Here is a 17,661-nt window from a genome sequence, read left to right as displayed (position 1 = left end):
TCGTCAGTACATACAAATTTTAACATCTAACTAACAAATAACACAGACGTTACCGCGCAGTAGATACAAACTCCACGTAAACACAAACATACATGGCGTTTACATTACGGTCGTTAAAACTACATCACATCACCATCATTAGAGAATAATTAGAATAACAATGGAACTGCGACTAAGAATTTGTGATGATATTGGTATTTGACCATTCTAGTGTGATCCATTGATAAATCTTTTTGTAAAAAAAAAGGTCGTAAGGACACAAATATATATATTAAACTGATTTATAGGCACATTTCTCATCTAATATATAGAAAATTACAAAAAAAATTTACTGTGACTCGTAATTACAAAATACACTGTGAATAATATCAATTATCAAGCTTCCACGTTTGACCAAAAAAGTAATATATATATATCAAGCTTCCATTTCAAATATGTATTATAGAACTAAGTGTTTGTGTATATATCAAATGGACCTCAAAACCACTCATCAATTGAATACGGCATGACTATTACGATTTGAGGAGCCAAATACCAAAACGTTCGTTCGTTGCCGTATTATAGACTCTGCAAATCAACGGCACATTAATGTCGACTAAACTCTTCTACGAATCTTCTCAGCATGCTCAACCCGGTTTTAAGCTATTCAAATTTCAATCGAACCAGTCTCCAAACTGGTTAAATCAGACCTTCTTTCAAAGCTTTCCTGCAATTTTTGTTGAATAAAACTATACAAACCGGTTCTGTCAAAATATCTACCAGATAAAAGGAAACAACAGGTAATACCGGTTCGGTTTTGTAAAATAGTGTATACCATGTCTCAGACTTTACATGTATAACAACAGGTATTACCGGTTCGTTGGCGTATTATAGGCTCTGTAAATCAACGGTGTCACATTACTGTCGACTAAACTCTTCTACGAAACTTCAGCATGTTCAAAACCGGTTCTAAGCTATTCAAATTTCAATCTAACCGGTCTCAGAACCGGTAAAATTAGAGCTTCTTTCACAGCTTTCCTGCAAATTTTTGTTGAATAGAATTTCTATAAAACCCGGTCCTGTTGATTCCACTCTCTTAGGTCGAAATAACTACCAAATAAAAGGAAACAACAGATAACACCGGCTCGGTTTTGTAAAATATTGTATACCAAGTCTCAGACTTTACATGTATAACTTTTTTGGTATCTGTTTAGTACAATGATATAATACAACAATTACTATTCACGGATCAAATTTACGCAGCTATAAGTAACTCTGATTAACATATACACAAACTATACCAACGTTATAATACGGTTTGAAGTAGGAAACCATACCAAGTACACGTTCAAATGGTTGAGTGGGCCGGTTCAGTTCGGTTTGGTTTCAGATGATGTATTGACGGAGGTAATCAACTCGAGCTTGATGCTTGAGCTTCATCAAGGCCTTGACTTCATGTTTCCTCACCATTTCTCTGGAGATGTTGAGATTTCCAGCTATCTCTCCTAGTGTCCTGTCTCCTTTCCCATCAAGACCGTATCTTTGTCGAATAACTAGACTCTCTTTAGGCTTCAATGAATCCAGCTGAAGAATAAAACGCGATCAATGATGCTTATTAACCCAAAACCAGTGTTTTTAGAATCGGACTGACCCAATGGTCGGACCAAGTTCTACCATGAAAAGTAAAAAAATTCAGATAGCCGGGTTGAGTCTTAAAATTACTGAACCGGATAAAAACCATCAGAATTATCAAAAATTCATGACAGAAAGAACAAAGACACTTAGTTAATATTTATAATGTTTTTTTTGTCAACAATATTTATAATGTTTTATATTTGATATTTATTCATATTCTAATTATATATCGTATTGACTAACATTATTTTAAAATTTATATGTTAAAATTAGTTTATATATAAAATTGTGAACCAGGTTCAACCGGGTCGAACCATATTGAACCGTGACCCAAATAATTATCTGGTTCAACTTTCGAACTTGTTTTAAAAACATTAGGCCAAAACTAATTTAAGTCCTGATGATTGACATTAGGCCAAAACTAATTTAAGTCCTGATGATTGTCTAAAGAGATGAAGGGTTGAAACTTACCACATCGTCAAGAGCTAGCCTGAGAAGAGCAGGTTGTATTCTGTTATCAGCTCCTACACCATCAACATCCGTGATTCCATTGATAAACTCTTCTTGAGTAACCGAATGTTTTGTGTTCAGCGAGTAAACCGGTTTTGCGGCTCTCAACACTTCACGGTATCTCTCAGGTGATATCTTGAGTCTCTCAACAACCTCTTCCTCTGTAGGGAGTCTTCCCAGCTCAAACAATAGCTCCATCTTTGCTTTATAGATCTCCACTCTAACCTGAATGGAATCAACATGTAAGGTCCCTGCAAAAACAATCTAGTACTACCTAAAGGAGTGTGTAACGTACCGATTCAAGTCCAAATGGGACACGAGTGAAGTTCGAGGTTGTCATAGACCGTATGATGGCATGTCTAATCCAAAACAAACCATAAGTAGAAAGACGAAACTTTCTTTTTGGTTCAAACCGGTCAATAGCTGTGATAAGCCCTTTCATACCGGCTTGACAGAGGTCTTGGAACTTTGGTCCGTTGGTGAAGTCTTGAAAGTATTTGTTCATAACAAACAAGACAAGGCGGAGATTGTGCTGCAAATGCAAGAGAACAAGAGTTATGTCCATAGTAATAGCTTTTGCAAGAAAGTTAAAATCTTTTGAGACTCTCACCTTAATAAGTTTGTTCCTTGCAGCTTTACCAACTTTGATTTTCTTTTTCACTTCAGCCACACTCATATTGATCTCTCTAGCTATTTCAGCTTCCCTAGGCTCTTTTCCCAAGCTCTTTTGCAATTCATCTTTCACTTCAAGAAGAGCCTGAACGTTAAACACCCAACATTGTCAGCTTATATTGCATCTGTAATAACCATACTTAAGATTTAACAATGTTCTAAAACTCGGTTAAGATTTATCCGATTTAAATCTGCTTAAACCGTGTTAAATCGATCTAAATTAGTCTAAATCTGTTTAATGAAAAAATAATATTAGTCTAAAACCATAATATTAACTAATTTTGTTTTGTATATCTAATTTTATAAATCAAAATCATTTTATAGTTAGACACAAAAAACTAAAATATCTAATATAAATGTATAAATATAAAAGTTATATCAATATTTTTTTTTGAACATAGATTAACTTTGTTATAAGAGAGAAAAACAAAGTTAGAAGAGTACCTTCATAGGTTGCATCAACTTAAACAACCAAGTATGTTCAGTGGAAGAAAGAACAGGAGGTATCTTCATTTTCTTCCAGTCCAAGCTGACTACATCATTAGAAGCCGAGTAGTCTCTCACAAGCCTCTCGATCTTCTCCTCCTCTTGCTGCCTCCTTGTTACTTTCTTCTTAGCAGAGGCAATAATAACTGGTTTCTCTTGAACGTTTCTCTTCAACGCAATCCGTTTATCAAGATTCAGTCTCTTTTCCTTCTTCACATTACTCCTCACAACTACTTTCTTCTCTTCGCCGCCGCCACTCTCTTTCCTCTTCCTCCTCCGTGAAACTTTCCCTTTAGAAGCATCAATAACATCCTCTTCCACTGATGTTGCAGGAGGACTAAGCTTGTAAATGCTTTCTAGTCTTGCAGCAGCTTCATTGTAATCTAACCCTAAAGGAGGCAAGTTCTGGTCTTTAGAGGGCTTTCTCTTAGTTACTACTCTCTTCTCCTTGTGCTTCTCTTGCTCACGAGGAACGATCAAAGATGAGTTGGTGGACTCATCTGCTTTGAAAGCAACGATGGATGGCAGCTTTTTGAGTGAGGACCGGTGTGTTAAAAGATCGGTGCTTAACCCGAGAGGAGATCTTGCAGCTGAGCTTGAAATAAACACAACTCCCATCACAATCTAAAATCCTTTGCAGCTTCACTTGTGGTCAAATCTTGCTGCAGCAAAGAAACTTGTCTCATCCTCATATTCATTTAAAAGGTCACAAAGGCATAACAATCACTGATCAACGAATCACATAGAACCCACATGCAAAGGTGGAAACTTTAGTGAGCATCACATACAAACAACACAGAGACAAGAGAGGAAGCCACTGATCAACAACTGTACACAGAGAAGGCAATTCGACATCACAAAATCAAACAGCAACATCATAAGAGATATGGAGAGAAACCCAATTCGAATTAGTTCGAATCAAAGAGAACCCGCATGCAAAGTTGGAAACTTTAGTGAGTGAGCATGATCGAACACAAAGTCAACACAGAGAGACAAGAGAGGAAGCAACTGATCAAGAACTATACACAGAGAAGGAAGCAAAAGATTTAACATTTTGAATGCATCTCGCTCACTTAGAAACTAATGTTCGATTGTCGGAAAGCGTACCTTCGCCGTGTCGGAGATTCTTCCTTCGTCCGATGAGATTCTGCTTCATCGATTTTTTAAATAGAAAAGAGAATTATAATTTGGAGTCGAATATTAAAATATGTGTCTCTGAATCTTCTACGTGTGTCCACAATTTAATGACAATTTACCGCCGTATGTTTTTCGAATCTTATTCTTTAACCCCAAAAGTTTTTATTTAATCAAATGTAAACCCCCTCTTGTCTTAATCTATGGATGGATAGTCTATCTATCTATACTTTTTGGTTTAGTGCCATACTAATTTATTGTCAACGCTGGATATTATTCGATAATATACAAAATTTTAATATGAAACGCTTTTGCGAGTGATAGTCTATTATTACTAATCAAAATACAAGTGAATTTCTATCATATATGTCAATAATTCTTTTGGCACAATTTATTTTATGGTTTTCTATATAATCAAAGTATGTTAATTTTGTAAAGTTTGCGGTTTTGTTCTGATTATAATAAGCGTAAGTAGAAATATAAGTTTAGATCTTAAAATATCATATTGGTTATGATTGATAAACTTTAGAGTAATACAAAGTAAATGAAAAAATAAAAAAAACAGAAAAAAAATTGAAATATGAAAAAAATTATCGTTAATTGTATTTCTATTGCAAATTCAAAAGTAGAATTTATAATATTTTTCTATTTTGTCAACAAAATCTGGATAGACACTTAAAAACAATATTTAGCTTTAAATTTTAAAATAATATTTATCTTGATTGGTAGGATTTTAGTTAAATTTTGAGTAAAAGCTTACTCCATATTTACCATCCAGTCAAAACCATCAACTTGTGCTATTGTCATCCAAATTCTTATTGTAGTCTTTTGTCGATAAAGGGACAATAAAAAGCTATATGTGCAATAAACTCGAAGAATAAAGTAAAAAGTGGAAATAAAGTATAAGTTTGGCACTCAGGAAGATCCAACGGCCACAAAGGTTTTATAAGAAACTAACGGTTGCGAGATTGCGCACAAGCGGAAATAGCGAGAAGATGACGTGGCGTATTTATAGTGGAGGAGAAGATATTTCCCAAGGGCGAGGCTGGTGGTTATGGATCAGGTAATATACACGTGGATGGTCTTCTCATCTACAGTGGGACCCAGTTTAAACTAGTGGCTTGACCAGCATCAACGTAGCCTTTTAAAAACCGGTTATATTATTTTATCAAATTATGATTCAACTCAATTTAAAATATTATATTCTTAAACACTACCTGAAAGTCCAAGTGTTTCGTGAATATCAATTTTGTACCCCTTAAGTCGTTTTTGTTGAAATTTCATACTGTCCTAACATGAAACAAGGCCTCACAATCCTAAATTAAATGTCATTATTAATAACTGACCATTATTGTTTTATTATTATTTTAGCTTTTTTACTCTATCTCATCTCTAAGATTTGCTTGAACTTGGTCCAACACAAGATCCAACTGAATATGGTTTCAGTGAATTGTTTGATGGTGGCATATGAACACACATAGGGTAATATATGTTGTTAACGTCATGATGTTAATATAGTTATAATTAACGAATAGTTAATGGTGTATATAATGGTATAAAAAGATGTGTGATGGTGTGTTAATTCTATGGTTTTTAATCAGCTTTAATAAATGTCTTATAATATTGTATATTACCAATTTGTGAAAGAAAATTATACCATTAGTGAAAGCCTCTAGGCAAAGTACAAAATCCAATGACATATATTGTGATAAGCACGTTAAGTAAATGCTAGTTTCACAATAAGATTCTAATTTAATAGAATAGATGCAAATTGGTTATTTTAAAATTTCATCAAAATATTACAATTATTGCTAAAGATAAAATTGATCTATCACTATTATGTGACAAAATTTGAATGGTTAGTATTTTCATAGATTCTCTCCTCTTAGGACCTTAATTCTATTTTCAGTACATGAAGACAAAACTTCATGTAAGCAAATGAAAGCCACACGTCCAAGTCGTTTTATTTATCACAATATTTTATACATTTAGAATATACCCACGGGTATTTTCCAGTTAGTACAAATAATATTAAACACACAGCAACACATTTTAACGGATGCAAAACCACAAAATACTAGCGCCCCAAATATGTCATAGTATCATTCGCGGTTCTTATCATCGATGCTTAGAGAGCGGTTGTGGCCATATGGCTTTTGCGATACGCGGCTGCGTATGCTGGAGACAGCATTTGGCTAACTCCTTCAGCCTTAAGATGAGGAACCAACATTTTCATAGACAACTAGGGATACACATAAGCAACAAGAAAATGTCAAAATTCAATTGTAAATTATATAAAAAATATTTAACACAAAGAAAAACATGTTAATAACATAGGGAGGGAGATAATGACTTACACCAAAAAGTCTGAGGCTATGCCAAATGCCAAGAGGAGATGGAAATGGAGAGAGCAGTTGACCAATGGAGGATAGAGTAATACCACATAGATGAAAGATGAGAGAGAGTGGTCGAGGGTTCATGCCACCGAGCAGAGCCATCATTCCTGACGTGCGAAAGCCGCCACTAGAGAGGTAATCAAAACAGCCTTGTCGCATCGCTTCTTTTGCTTCGTCCGTAGATGCAATTAGCACTTGAGAAAATGCATTTCCTAGTGTGTTCACCGTCGCTGACATTGGCTTCACATTCAAAATCATGCATTCTTTTTAAACATTTTGAGGTTGCAAGCATCATTAGTGATGCGAAACTAGTCTCCTTAAAATTATAAAAATGATATAATTACTTTAAATTATATAGTAATCTTTAAATACTAGTATTTGGTTTTAGGCTCATAGATTAGTATCTCACCTTTCGGATGACATAAAATGACTTAATAACTTCTGATATTTTATTTGCATCACTGAGGTTTCGCAATGGCTGGAGAAGGCGGCGTAGAATGAGAATGTCAGATAATACAACCATCATTCCAGAGGCAATCGCTGGGTGACGCATGTTGAATGCATCTCCCAACACAATCACTCCTTGCTTTTCGCTCAAAGTAGCTTCCATTCTCTTTGTTGGCATCGCTTTAATTTGTGCTCCCTCATCAATTCCTTTCAAAAATATTTTGCGGAGTTCTGGAGGTACCTGGAAAACAAGTGTAAGGAAAAGTTAGATGCATAGTATTAATGGATCAATAAGCCGCTTGCAAACAAAACCAGTCGTAGGCATAAATAAATGAAACATTAGTTCATCACTCATAATTAAGAGATAATTCACATAAACATATGCATCAATTTTTTTTATTTTTTATTAAATTCCTTACTCAATAATATTTTTTTTTCTTAAAATTCGTCTTTGCAAATGTTAAAATATGAGTATGTAGGGCTTATCTATGTACTAGTAAAACCATTTTAGCTATAGATATTTTCTATATTTACTTTTTTTTTATCGATCAAAGATTAAACCGCCCAATGCGTACCTGAGGAGCCATAGTATTTTTCAAATAAGCAGCCATTTCGCCATTTGAAATAGAAGGAATATTGCCGGGGAAAATCTCCATAACACAACGAACATCGGTGCTGCTTATTTGATACAACATGGTGAAGGAGGGTTTAGACATTATCAATTTTAACTTTTCAGGATCTTCAAGCTGACAATTCTTTGAGACTTAACCAACTTGGTATGATATAACCTCCGCCTATATCAAATCATAGCACATTGATGCTTGTTAGCTAATAGAATAAATAAATAGTATCATATATTTGTCATTAATTGGAAATAATGGAAGTCTATTCAGTTTAGAGGTATACTCACATTGTTGTCGTTAACAGACCGACGAAGGTTTGAATAGCAACCGTCGCATACCACTGTGAGAGGTGCAAATGCAGTCGTCTCTTCGCCTGCACTATTCTTGTATGTCACTCCTTTGATCACTCCTTTTTCTTCTATCAAAGATTTTACAGTCCCTTCTTCAAGTTGTACACTGTCAGTTAATGTTTGGTCATTTGTGTATTGTCAGATTTAATAGTAGTTTCAAGCCAACATAAATTGTGAGAATATAAAATTCCTATATTGGAAGTTTCACTAGGACATGAATAATAAATTAGAGTCATTACACTTATGGACAGTTAATTTTAAGTTAGAAATCCATGATAAGTTTGGGTTTAACATGGTATCAGATTCCAAATACATCATGTCCAAACAAACCAAAATCGATCTAGCCCATCGAAAAAAGCCCGATTGATCCGAAACCGACCTTAACCGAATGGTTCGATGGTCTTTCCGAACCGAATTCTAAACTGAGATAATTAGAATCAATTCACTTGTCACAAATTAGTGTTAAGTTGGAAACTCATTATAAGTCTGGATTTAATAGAAATTACTCATAAGAAACCACATGAATAATTGTCTTCTTTTTCTTTTAATATTTAATATTTAATTATAATTAAATATCATTAAAATGCTATAATTATATTTTGAGATATTATACTAGTGGGGGTGTTCTGCGTCTCAACAATTTCGCAGACAATTGACTTTAAGTTTCTCAAAATTTAAGTCCGTGAAAAAAATTCTTTTGAACTGAATTTCTATAAAGTATTGTGTCAAGGTTTATAGATGACTTATTTTGATTAATGATTTTATATATGTGAGATTATCACTTACATACTGTTGCATCTAGATGTATCTTAAATCTATGTGCACTAGTAAAAGCCTAACATTCGTTCGGTATGGTACACTATAGAATTAAAAAAAATATTTTTTCTAGATAAGTATACATTCCTAAAAGATAAAAAAAAATCGAATTTTGAAGCTGTTATAAATTTGGGTCTAAAGATTGTAAAACTACTGATTCACATAATAATATTCAAATCCTAAAACGTGTATTTGTCTCAATTAGTTTTGCTATTTGCTTTCTTCTAGTTTGATTTGCGTTTGTTCGCAATACATACCAATACTTATTTTAGTCATCTTAGCTACTGCTTATAAAGTATCAAAATTCAAGATATTTCCTATCTCAAAATAAACATTAGTACCGTTTAAAAAATTGGTTCATGATTCTTATAGAGTTATACGTTCGATTGAATTCCTTTGCATTTTCTATGTGATTTCTTAACGTGGTAGTAAAAAGATAGTGAATATAGACACATACGTGGGGAGCGAAGAAGCCTTTTGGCGCAGTCTCTGGACAAAACGGCCATTATAAAAAGCTCGACCAGTAGGTTCATAAGGAAAGTCGTTGTCCTCTGGAAAAGACACGAGTGCTTTTTGTCCGTCCTTATAAACTGCTAAGCCTGTGGCTATCTGTTCATCTATTCCCTCCAAAGAATCTAGATATAGAAACACGTGAATTTTCAGTAATGAAACTAAAACACTATGTCTTAGATGAAAGTACTGAAGCGGAGACAAACCTTCAAGACCAAGCTTAGAAAGCAGTAGTCGTCCACCGGGTTGCATAAATTCACCCATCATTCTCACTGGTTCCCTCATGTCCCTCTCTATCACATGTACTCGACGCCCATCCTTCAGACAAGTTGAACATATTGGAATGTTTATTCCAACCCAAAATATTGTAATTGAATTAGGTAGCCTATATAGTTAAACCAAGTTTTGATCGATAGAAAAATTATTCCAAGAAACAATTCTATTCAACCATTTTTGATTTACATGAGAAAATATCAAGTATATGGAGTTGAATTAGATATAGTGTATATTATCATTTATGCACAAGTTGTAATAAGAATATACTTGGCTAAAAAGTGAGATGCTGATATAATTCTTGGAAACAAAACTGCGACGCTATTTTACGTACCTTTGCAAGAGCGTAGGCGAGAGCTGAACCTCCAACACCAGCTCCGACGATGATGACGTCAGCATCACCGTCTCTTCTCACCTCTGTCGCCGCATCGGGTAACTTCGCCACCTTCTTCCTCCTGTTGTTGACGTAGAACACTGTCCAAGTCAGCAAAAAGGCGAGTAGCGTCCACAAAAAAACGTGCGGAAAAGCTAGATCCATATCTGTTAATTACTCCTCGATATGATTTATGAGATGAGAGAGCTGAGATAAATGGAGTAACAGTTTTATAGTCCTGACGGACGTGGCAGCACCACATGTTAATTTAACATAGTTAAAAAAGCAGTAAGTTGTTGTTTTCTGTTGTCCATACGATTCATTGTCAAACGATACTGTTTTACAGATACAAACACCATACATATTGGCCACCCTAATAAATGATGGTGTTAAATGCCCAACTCAAATTATTAACATTTTTGGAACTCTTTAGTGATGAATTAATTAGCAAAAAGTTAGTTGGTGTCAATAATTAGCGTTGTCGATAATCAGAGTAACGTTCTTATAAGTAAATAATTCCATTTTTTTTTTGTCGCCAACATTACAGACTCATATAGACTCTGTAAACCAAGCCGGGAGATGTTGATCCATGTGAACGACGAAAGACGTTTGTTTCCTGACACTGCGTGCTAGGTTATTCGCCTTTGTATTTTGCGTTCTTGGTACATGTATAATCTCTGATCTTGTGAAACTCTCTTTCAAAATCTTGATATCTTCCAGATAACTTGCAAAAGCTGGCCACTCTTCTGGTTCCGAAACCATCTTCACCAATTGAGAACAATCCGTTGCAAACGTAACCTGGTATTGACGTAGATTCCTCATACATTCCATAGCCCATAGAAGCGCCTCCATCTCTGCGTGCAAGGGAGTTAAAGAAGCCCTTACATTCCTTGCTCCCATTAAACCTTCAAAACCTTCTAAAGTACTGAACCAACCCTGACCAGAGAGCCTATCCCCCTCTTTCCACGAACCATCTATAAAACACCATCGTCCAGAAATTGGCGGCAAAGATGTTTGAACCTGTGTACCCACCGTTTGGTCCTTCAGAATCTGTGCCTCTGCCCATAGTGTGGATTCCGTTTCCGCCAACTTAAGAGTGTCCCTAGGGTCTATATCCAGATTACTAAAAACCTTATTATTTCTTCCTTTCCAAATGTACCACAATATCCAAGCAAAGTGATGATCCTCCATCGGTGGAGCAACTCTCCAGAAAAGGTGATCCATATTTGTAAATATGGAATTTGTCGGGAAAATAGAGGGATTTGTTGGTATCTTTGATAGCGCCCAAACCTGAATTGCTGGAGGACACTCAAAAAACACATGGTTAATTGACTCCTCATCCGCTCCACATCGTGCGCAACATATATCTCCTTGGATCCCTCGCGCCTGCAAATTCTTCTTAACCGCGACACACCCTGAAACCAATTGCCAAAGGAAATGTTTTATTTTTGGTGGGCATCTTATTTTCCAACAAAACACCTTTAACATATTAACCGTAGGTCCAATTAATTCTGGTAATTTTTCCCTATCCGGGTAAATCCACTCTACTTGATAACCTGATTTAACCGTAAATTTCCCATTATTTGTAAAATGCCATCCTTTCCTATCTACCATCTGGGTTCTGCTCAGCGGTATACTCTCTATGATTTTTGCATCCTGTGGGTCTACCAAAGTCCGAATAACCTGCGAATTCCATTGTCGTGTAGTGGAATCAATAAGAGAATCCACTGTGAGGTCGGGGTACAAATTATGTTGATTTTTATTGGCTGGTCTCGGGCGAGTGGTTGGGATCCAAAGATCATTTCATACAGATATAGAAGATCATGTCCCCACCTTTTTGATTAGTCCTTTGCTTACCAGAGATCTAGCAGATACAATACTCCTCCAGCCATAGGACGGAGAGTATGATCGAATCGGTTCCAAAGGTGAGGCGTTCCTATAATACCTACCCTTGAAAACTCGAGAAAATAAAGTGTTCGGCTTTTCTATTAGCCTCCACAGCTGCTTACCAAGCATAGCTGTATTAATAATTCCATTTTTATTGATTCCATTTTTATTGATTAATCATATGTGTCACCTCCGATATCATATAATATAACAAAATATCATAATTAATTAAAATTGATATAGCTCATAATTCTTTTTTTTTAATAATAATTTCATTAATCAACCCTAAAATAGGGGTCGGTGATGTTATAGATCTGGTGTACCTAGTGACGGAGTTAGAAACATATTTTACTGGGGTCATAAATTAAATAATATATATATATATATTAAAATATAAATTATATATAAAATAATTATGTATACACCATAAAATTCCAATAATAAATTTTAAATGCTTTCATATAAGATAGCTAGTATTCATACAAATTTCATGTTGTATGATAATTTTTTATTTCATTAATTTGCATGACATCATTATTTGTTTAACATATTATTTAGAGAAAAGTAATTGACGAAGGAAAGAAAAAGTAAGTAAATGAATTATATTTTGAAAACTGAAAAATACATATAAAATTTATAAGAATAAAAAGGATTCAGGGTACAGAAAAATATACAATATATTATTATAAATATAAAAATTAGTAACAGAAAACATGAAATAAGAAATCTAGTCAGAAAGATACATCATGCAATAAGAAGATATCAAAATCAACATAACAAGAATGAATACACTCATTATAATGATCGACATATTCAATCGTTTTTTCTTTCAAAACATGAAAAAGAAGAATCTAACTTTCATGGGGTCGCACAAAAAAAAAAAAAAAAAACTTTCATGGGGTCATTTACCAGCAGAACCAACATAACTTTCACATTTCTTTACTAACTAAAAAATACTTAATGAAATCTAGTGGAGTCAACTGAGCTCCACTTCTTCTCAACTACCTTCACCTCTGGGTATACCGGCAGAAACAGTGGCCCTAGGTTACGAGAATCAACATACAACAAAGAAATAGCTCACAATTCTTACTCTTTAAAGTATGTGGATTTAACTTGTCTAACGGTCAATCCGTTTTATTTGGGATACTCTTTAGTTGTTGATTTACGTAGGGAAGAGACGGATTCAGACATCTGAACAATTTAGAGTATTCGGATCCGGATCCGTAAGTTCTGGATATTCAGATTTTGGATATCCGTCTAAATTTTATACTATGCGTCAGTATCTGACTCCGAAAAAATAATAAAAAATTTAAAATTATTTTTGAAATATTAAAATTCTAAAATAATACATAAACTAAATATTTATACAAGACTTATAGTTTGAACAAATACAAGACTTATAAATATATATATATATATATATATATATATATATATTAAAAATTAAAATACCACATTTATAGTACCACCTTTCATGTTTACACTAACCACTTTTACCCCTACTTTTAATGAAAGGTAAAAGACAATTATACTCTTAGGGTTAACTAATCTAGATTTAGGGTTTAGAGTTGAGGGGTGGGGTAGGGTTTTTAGAATGTGAAATTTAAGATTCTAATAAATATATAAATAAATACTTAAAAAATATATAAAAAATTTAAAAAAATAGTTTCAAACATAATTTTCGTTTTTCTAAAAGAAATTTGAAAAAAAAATTAAAAAAATTCAAAAACTTTTTTTTTTAAAGTTCGAATTTGAAAAAGTTTAAATTCTTTTATTTTATTTTTTTTTTTTTTTTTAATTTTTTATTTTTTAAAAAAAAATTAAAAATTTTTTTATTTTTTTTTATTTTTTTTTAATTTTTATTTTAAATAATGATTTATTATATATATAAATAACAAGGGCATAAAAGTCTTTTGCCACTTAATGAAGAAGATATTTTTGAAAATGTCTCTTTAGTGGTGGTAAAAATGAAAAGTGGTACCATGAAAGTGGTAAACATGTAATTTTTCCAATATAATATTAGAAAACAGTTTTTCATATAAATATTAATATTAATAAATCAAATATAATTTTTAATAAAACTAAAATTTAATATATTTTAAAAATACAGATATGGTTCTAACGGATCTAAAATTTTACTATCCAGATCAAAATCTAGACATACCAAATATTTTATTTTCGGATCCGAAGCGCATCCCAGGGTTTGGATCCCGGATAATAAATCCCAGCCCCATTGGTATGCATGTCATTTTCGGTGTGTTTTGTTCCAACTTGTAGAGAGCCACATGTATTATTTTCTTTAAATAAATTATTCATCTTAAATTTCTCATATGTCAAATATCATAAATCTTATAAGAAAATACGAACCTCACGTCATCCACGTACGAAGCCGAAACGATAAAGGTGGGAACTGGTTTTACTTGCGTAAGGTCGAGGACGTGTGTTAAAGTCCAAAGAACTATGCACTCATCGTTTCCGTGGTCCATCGAATTTGTTTTGCCCTAAATTTCTAGGGAGGAGATCAAGTTTGTTTTTGGCTGCTTCCCTCCCTTAACACGTCAATATACATCTCACCACAAAACTTTTATTACAATTATTGAGATGAGAAATACACTCATCTAGAAGATTCTTCTCGATATTTAATCTCTTTTTAAAAATATGTAAATACATTGTATTAATGAAATTGATCTCATCAGTCGCCTCCTAATAATTATTATGGATTAACACTCATCTGTTATTTTCATGACTTTTAAATGGTGCTAAAGTCGTAAGTTGTTTCATCGCCCACACTACCTCTAAAATTTCTAAATGGTTTTTGTAGGATACGTATTTCTGTTGAAATTTTAAAAGTACTTCTGTTGCACTTATGCTTTGTTTGAAAACAACATCAAAACTGAGAGTAGACTATTGGTAATTTTTTTAGAGTTTGGTGAGTATTCACGTTGGTCATGAGTTTAATTCTTGCTGAAAACTAAATTATTATTTTTTGCTTAGTTTGGACTTAAGCTTTATCCAATTAATTTGAGACGTAACAGACAATTGGTTCACTTTCTTACATTAGTGGAAGATATCAAACTCAGGTTAATTAATTCTGTAATACTAAATGTGTATTCCCCATAGCTGATTGGATAGCGAATTAGGATCTATAAAAAACAACATAAAAATATCAAAAGAAAATACTCTTAAACAAAATGTGACTGATAGGATTTATGATGAAAACAACATCAAAAGTTGCCAAAAGAAAATATCTCAGCAGAACTCTTAAACAAAATAGTACTGTTTCAAGGCATGAAGGCCCATGAACCATCAACTTGGGGATTGCTATGAGCATTAGACAAATTTAATTGTTTCAGATTAATTAAGGCTTGAAGAAGCTAACAAAGTGTGTTATTTTATACCGAAAGCCATAATACGAACACTTGGTAGGCCCATTGGCCCATTAAGTTCAGGATAAAGATAACTTTCGTTCTTCACCTTGGACAGAAAACATAAGAGAAAGAAAACAAAGCAATTAATTCAAGAATCATAGGAAGGAAAAGATGAAGAAAGAACTAATAATGTAGAGAAGATGAATTTGTATGAGTGATATGATTTTTAAAGTCTTAAGCTGCAAAAGAGCTCGAAGCGACAAAATACACACACAGAAGAGCTTAAATGTATTTTCACGTGAATCAAGAAAAACCTTTATCGGACAACGTTTCCTGAACCATAATAAATATATGCAGCTCACTGGTTTGTTTTTGTGCCGTGTGTTACACAATCCTGATCCATCCCCTTATAAATTGCATGCATGCAACTATTTTTAGCGGAATATGCATGCATGCATGTTACTGACTTTAAATAAAAACCAACAAAATAGAGGAAGCATATATGTAAGTTTCGGTGGGAAATTTCATTGTTGTTGGACTCAACATCTAGGTTATTCGTTCAAATTTTAGCAAGAACTAAATTATTTACAGGGTTAAGACAATTTGTTTATGAAACTAGCACCGTTGATACTTTATTCGTATATATGTAAATAAGGTGTCCTCTCAATGGCGGGATTCTATATTCACCATTATGTCTTACACCAGTTTGATCAGTGACTTTCACTTTTCTTGTTTGCTTCAAATGGTTGTAATAAAAAAATGCTTGAAATCCTTTGATGTTGTCGTCTTTCAATTTTCATTTTTATGCTATAATCTGTAAGAGATCCAGTTTGTGCAGGAGGATTTGAAAGAAAAGATTAGTAAATTAGAGTAAATAATATAACATATATGAACTGCGACAATTTTAGAACCCGTGGTATAGTATATATGTAAATGACTTGTTCATCATCCATTATAGTATTTTGAAACCGTAGTATACGACTTGTTCATCATCCAGAACTGAAATAAGTAAACAAGAACATTATTTAACCCAACAAACCACAGAAGCATGACGACTCTATAAACCCAGTCATCATTACCAAACCACTGTTTACAAAAGCTAAGATTGGGTTCAAAGACAGTGACGCTTATTTATTGTTATGGACACCGGATATACACAGTCATGAGTGGAAATCTTGGGGCTGTGTGATAAATATATTTTCAGTTCAGAGAACACTGGTCGAGGCATCAATCCATAATATCAGAGACGGTGCTGATAAACTCTTCCTCGGTTGTCTCTTGAGACACTATGGCTTCTGCATCATAGATGATTTGTTCGATCACAGATTCTTTCTCGAGTGTTTCTCTGCACATAATGCTTCCAATGTCAAAAGGTGTGAGACCTTTTGCAGCACCTTTCTTAAGAAGCTCCTTCACCAACTTGTGTCGCTTTCTTTAAACCTTCCCCGTCGAGTGAAAGAGGTTGTCCGTGCGGATTGTTCACAGCCATTGGCTCCTCGTCTATTGGTTTAAAGACGGATACGTACTTGTGTCCGGATTGATCTTGCATGAAGTACGCTCACCCTGGTCCATCTGATGATTTGATGGGAGCGTTTCCTTTCTCCAATCCCTCTATAGTGGAGCTAATAAGCTCTTTCAGAAGTGATGAGATGACAGTTCAATCTCACGGTTAACAACAACATGCTCCACAAAGAAATCTTTAGGCTTTGCTATGACTTTAGATGAATTTTTAATAAGCAAGTGAATCACATTCTCGCCGTTTTCACCATCTAATGTGAGTTCATGGTGAAGATAATCTCGAGCTAGCTCTCGACCATCATAGAACAGCTTCTCCCTCTTCACAAAAAATCCCTTGATACTCTGAAACCTTAGCTTCACGGACGCTAGTGAATCCGACTCCATGACCCGCATCGGGTTCAGAGACTCGGCAATGTTCAGGAATATCAGGATTGGGTCGTCTAAGTTCAAACCAAACCGTCCGACAAAACCTGGAAAGTTGACAACTTCTTCCAGGGCTGGACATAGAGCTACATTAAATCTTCTTCCGTGTATACTTTAAAAGACCAAGTTCCCTGCACGAATTCAGGAACTCTAAACCAAAGGTTTTGTAAATTCACATCTTTGCCAAAGCAATATCTCTCAAGGATTCATACTGAATTTAAACCAATCGCGAACCACCTTAGATTGGCCTTTCATTTGCAT

General features: G+C 34.1%; 2 protein-coding genes and 1 pseudogene across 3 annotated transcripts; all 3 read right to left on the bottom strand.

The window, feature by feature from the left end:
- Positions 1–1,118: 1,118 nt before the first annotated feature.
- Positions 1,119–4,531, bottom strand: LOC106366017 (RNA polymerase sigma factor sigE, chloroplastic/mitochondrial). Of its 2 annotated transcripts, none has more exons than XM_013805559.3 (6): positions 4,390–4,531; positions 3,241–3,944; positions 2,735–2,881; positions 2,420–2,656; positions 2,086–2,349; positions 1,119–1,563 (listed from the first exon to the last, which is right to left on the bottom strand). In XM_013805559.3, the coding sequence occupies exons 2-6, from the start codon at positions 3,898–3,900 to the stop codon at positions 1,366–1,368; spliced, it is 1,506 nt and encodes a 501-aa protein (XP_013661013.2). In that variant the 5' UTR covers positions 3,901–3,944; positions 4,390–4,531; the 3' UTR covers positions 1,119–1,365. The 2 variants fall into 2 exon arrangements, with proteins under 2 accessions (XP_013661013.2, XP_013661014.2); XM_013805560.3 differs by lacking the exon at positions 4,390–4,531 and adding an exon at positions 4,036–4,132.
- Positions 4,532–6,372: 1,841 nt separating this feature from the next.
- LOC106366016 (squalene monooxygenase 1,1) lies at positions 6,373–10,374 on the bottom strand (the record flags this gene model as incomplete). Its single annotated transcript, NM_001315831.1, is given in 8 exon segments — positions 6,373–6,625; positions 6,774–7,052; positions 7,222–7,500; positions 7,835–8,053; positions 8,170–8,338; positions 9,506–9,683; positions 9,765–9,876; positions 10,166–10,374. Coding segments are annotated over 8 exon segments (1,521 nt in total). The 5' UTR covers positions 10,370–10,374.
- A 6,045-nt stretch (positions 10,375–16,419) lies between these two features.
- On the bottom strand, positions 16,420–17,661 carry LOC125577985 (annotated as a pseudogene).

This window comes from Brassica napus, chromosome A9 (genome assembly GCF_020379485.1).
Source record: "Brassica napus cultivar Da-Ae chromosome A9, Da-Ae, whole genome shotgun sequence".
NCBI classification, from domain to species: Eukaryota; Viridiplantae; Streptophyta; class Magnoliopsida; order Brassicales; family Brassicaceae; genus Brassica; species Brassica napus.
The sequence above is the reverse complement of the archived record's forward strand: the minus strand, read 5'-3'. Positions and strand labels throughout refer to the sequence as shown.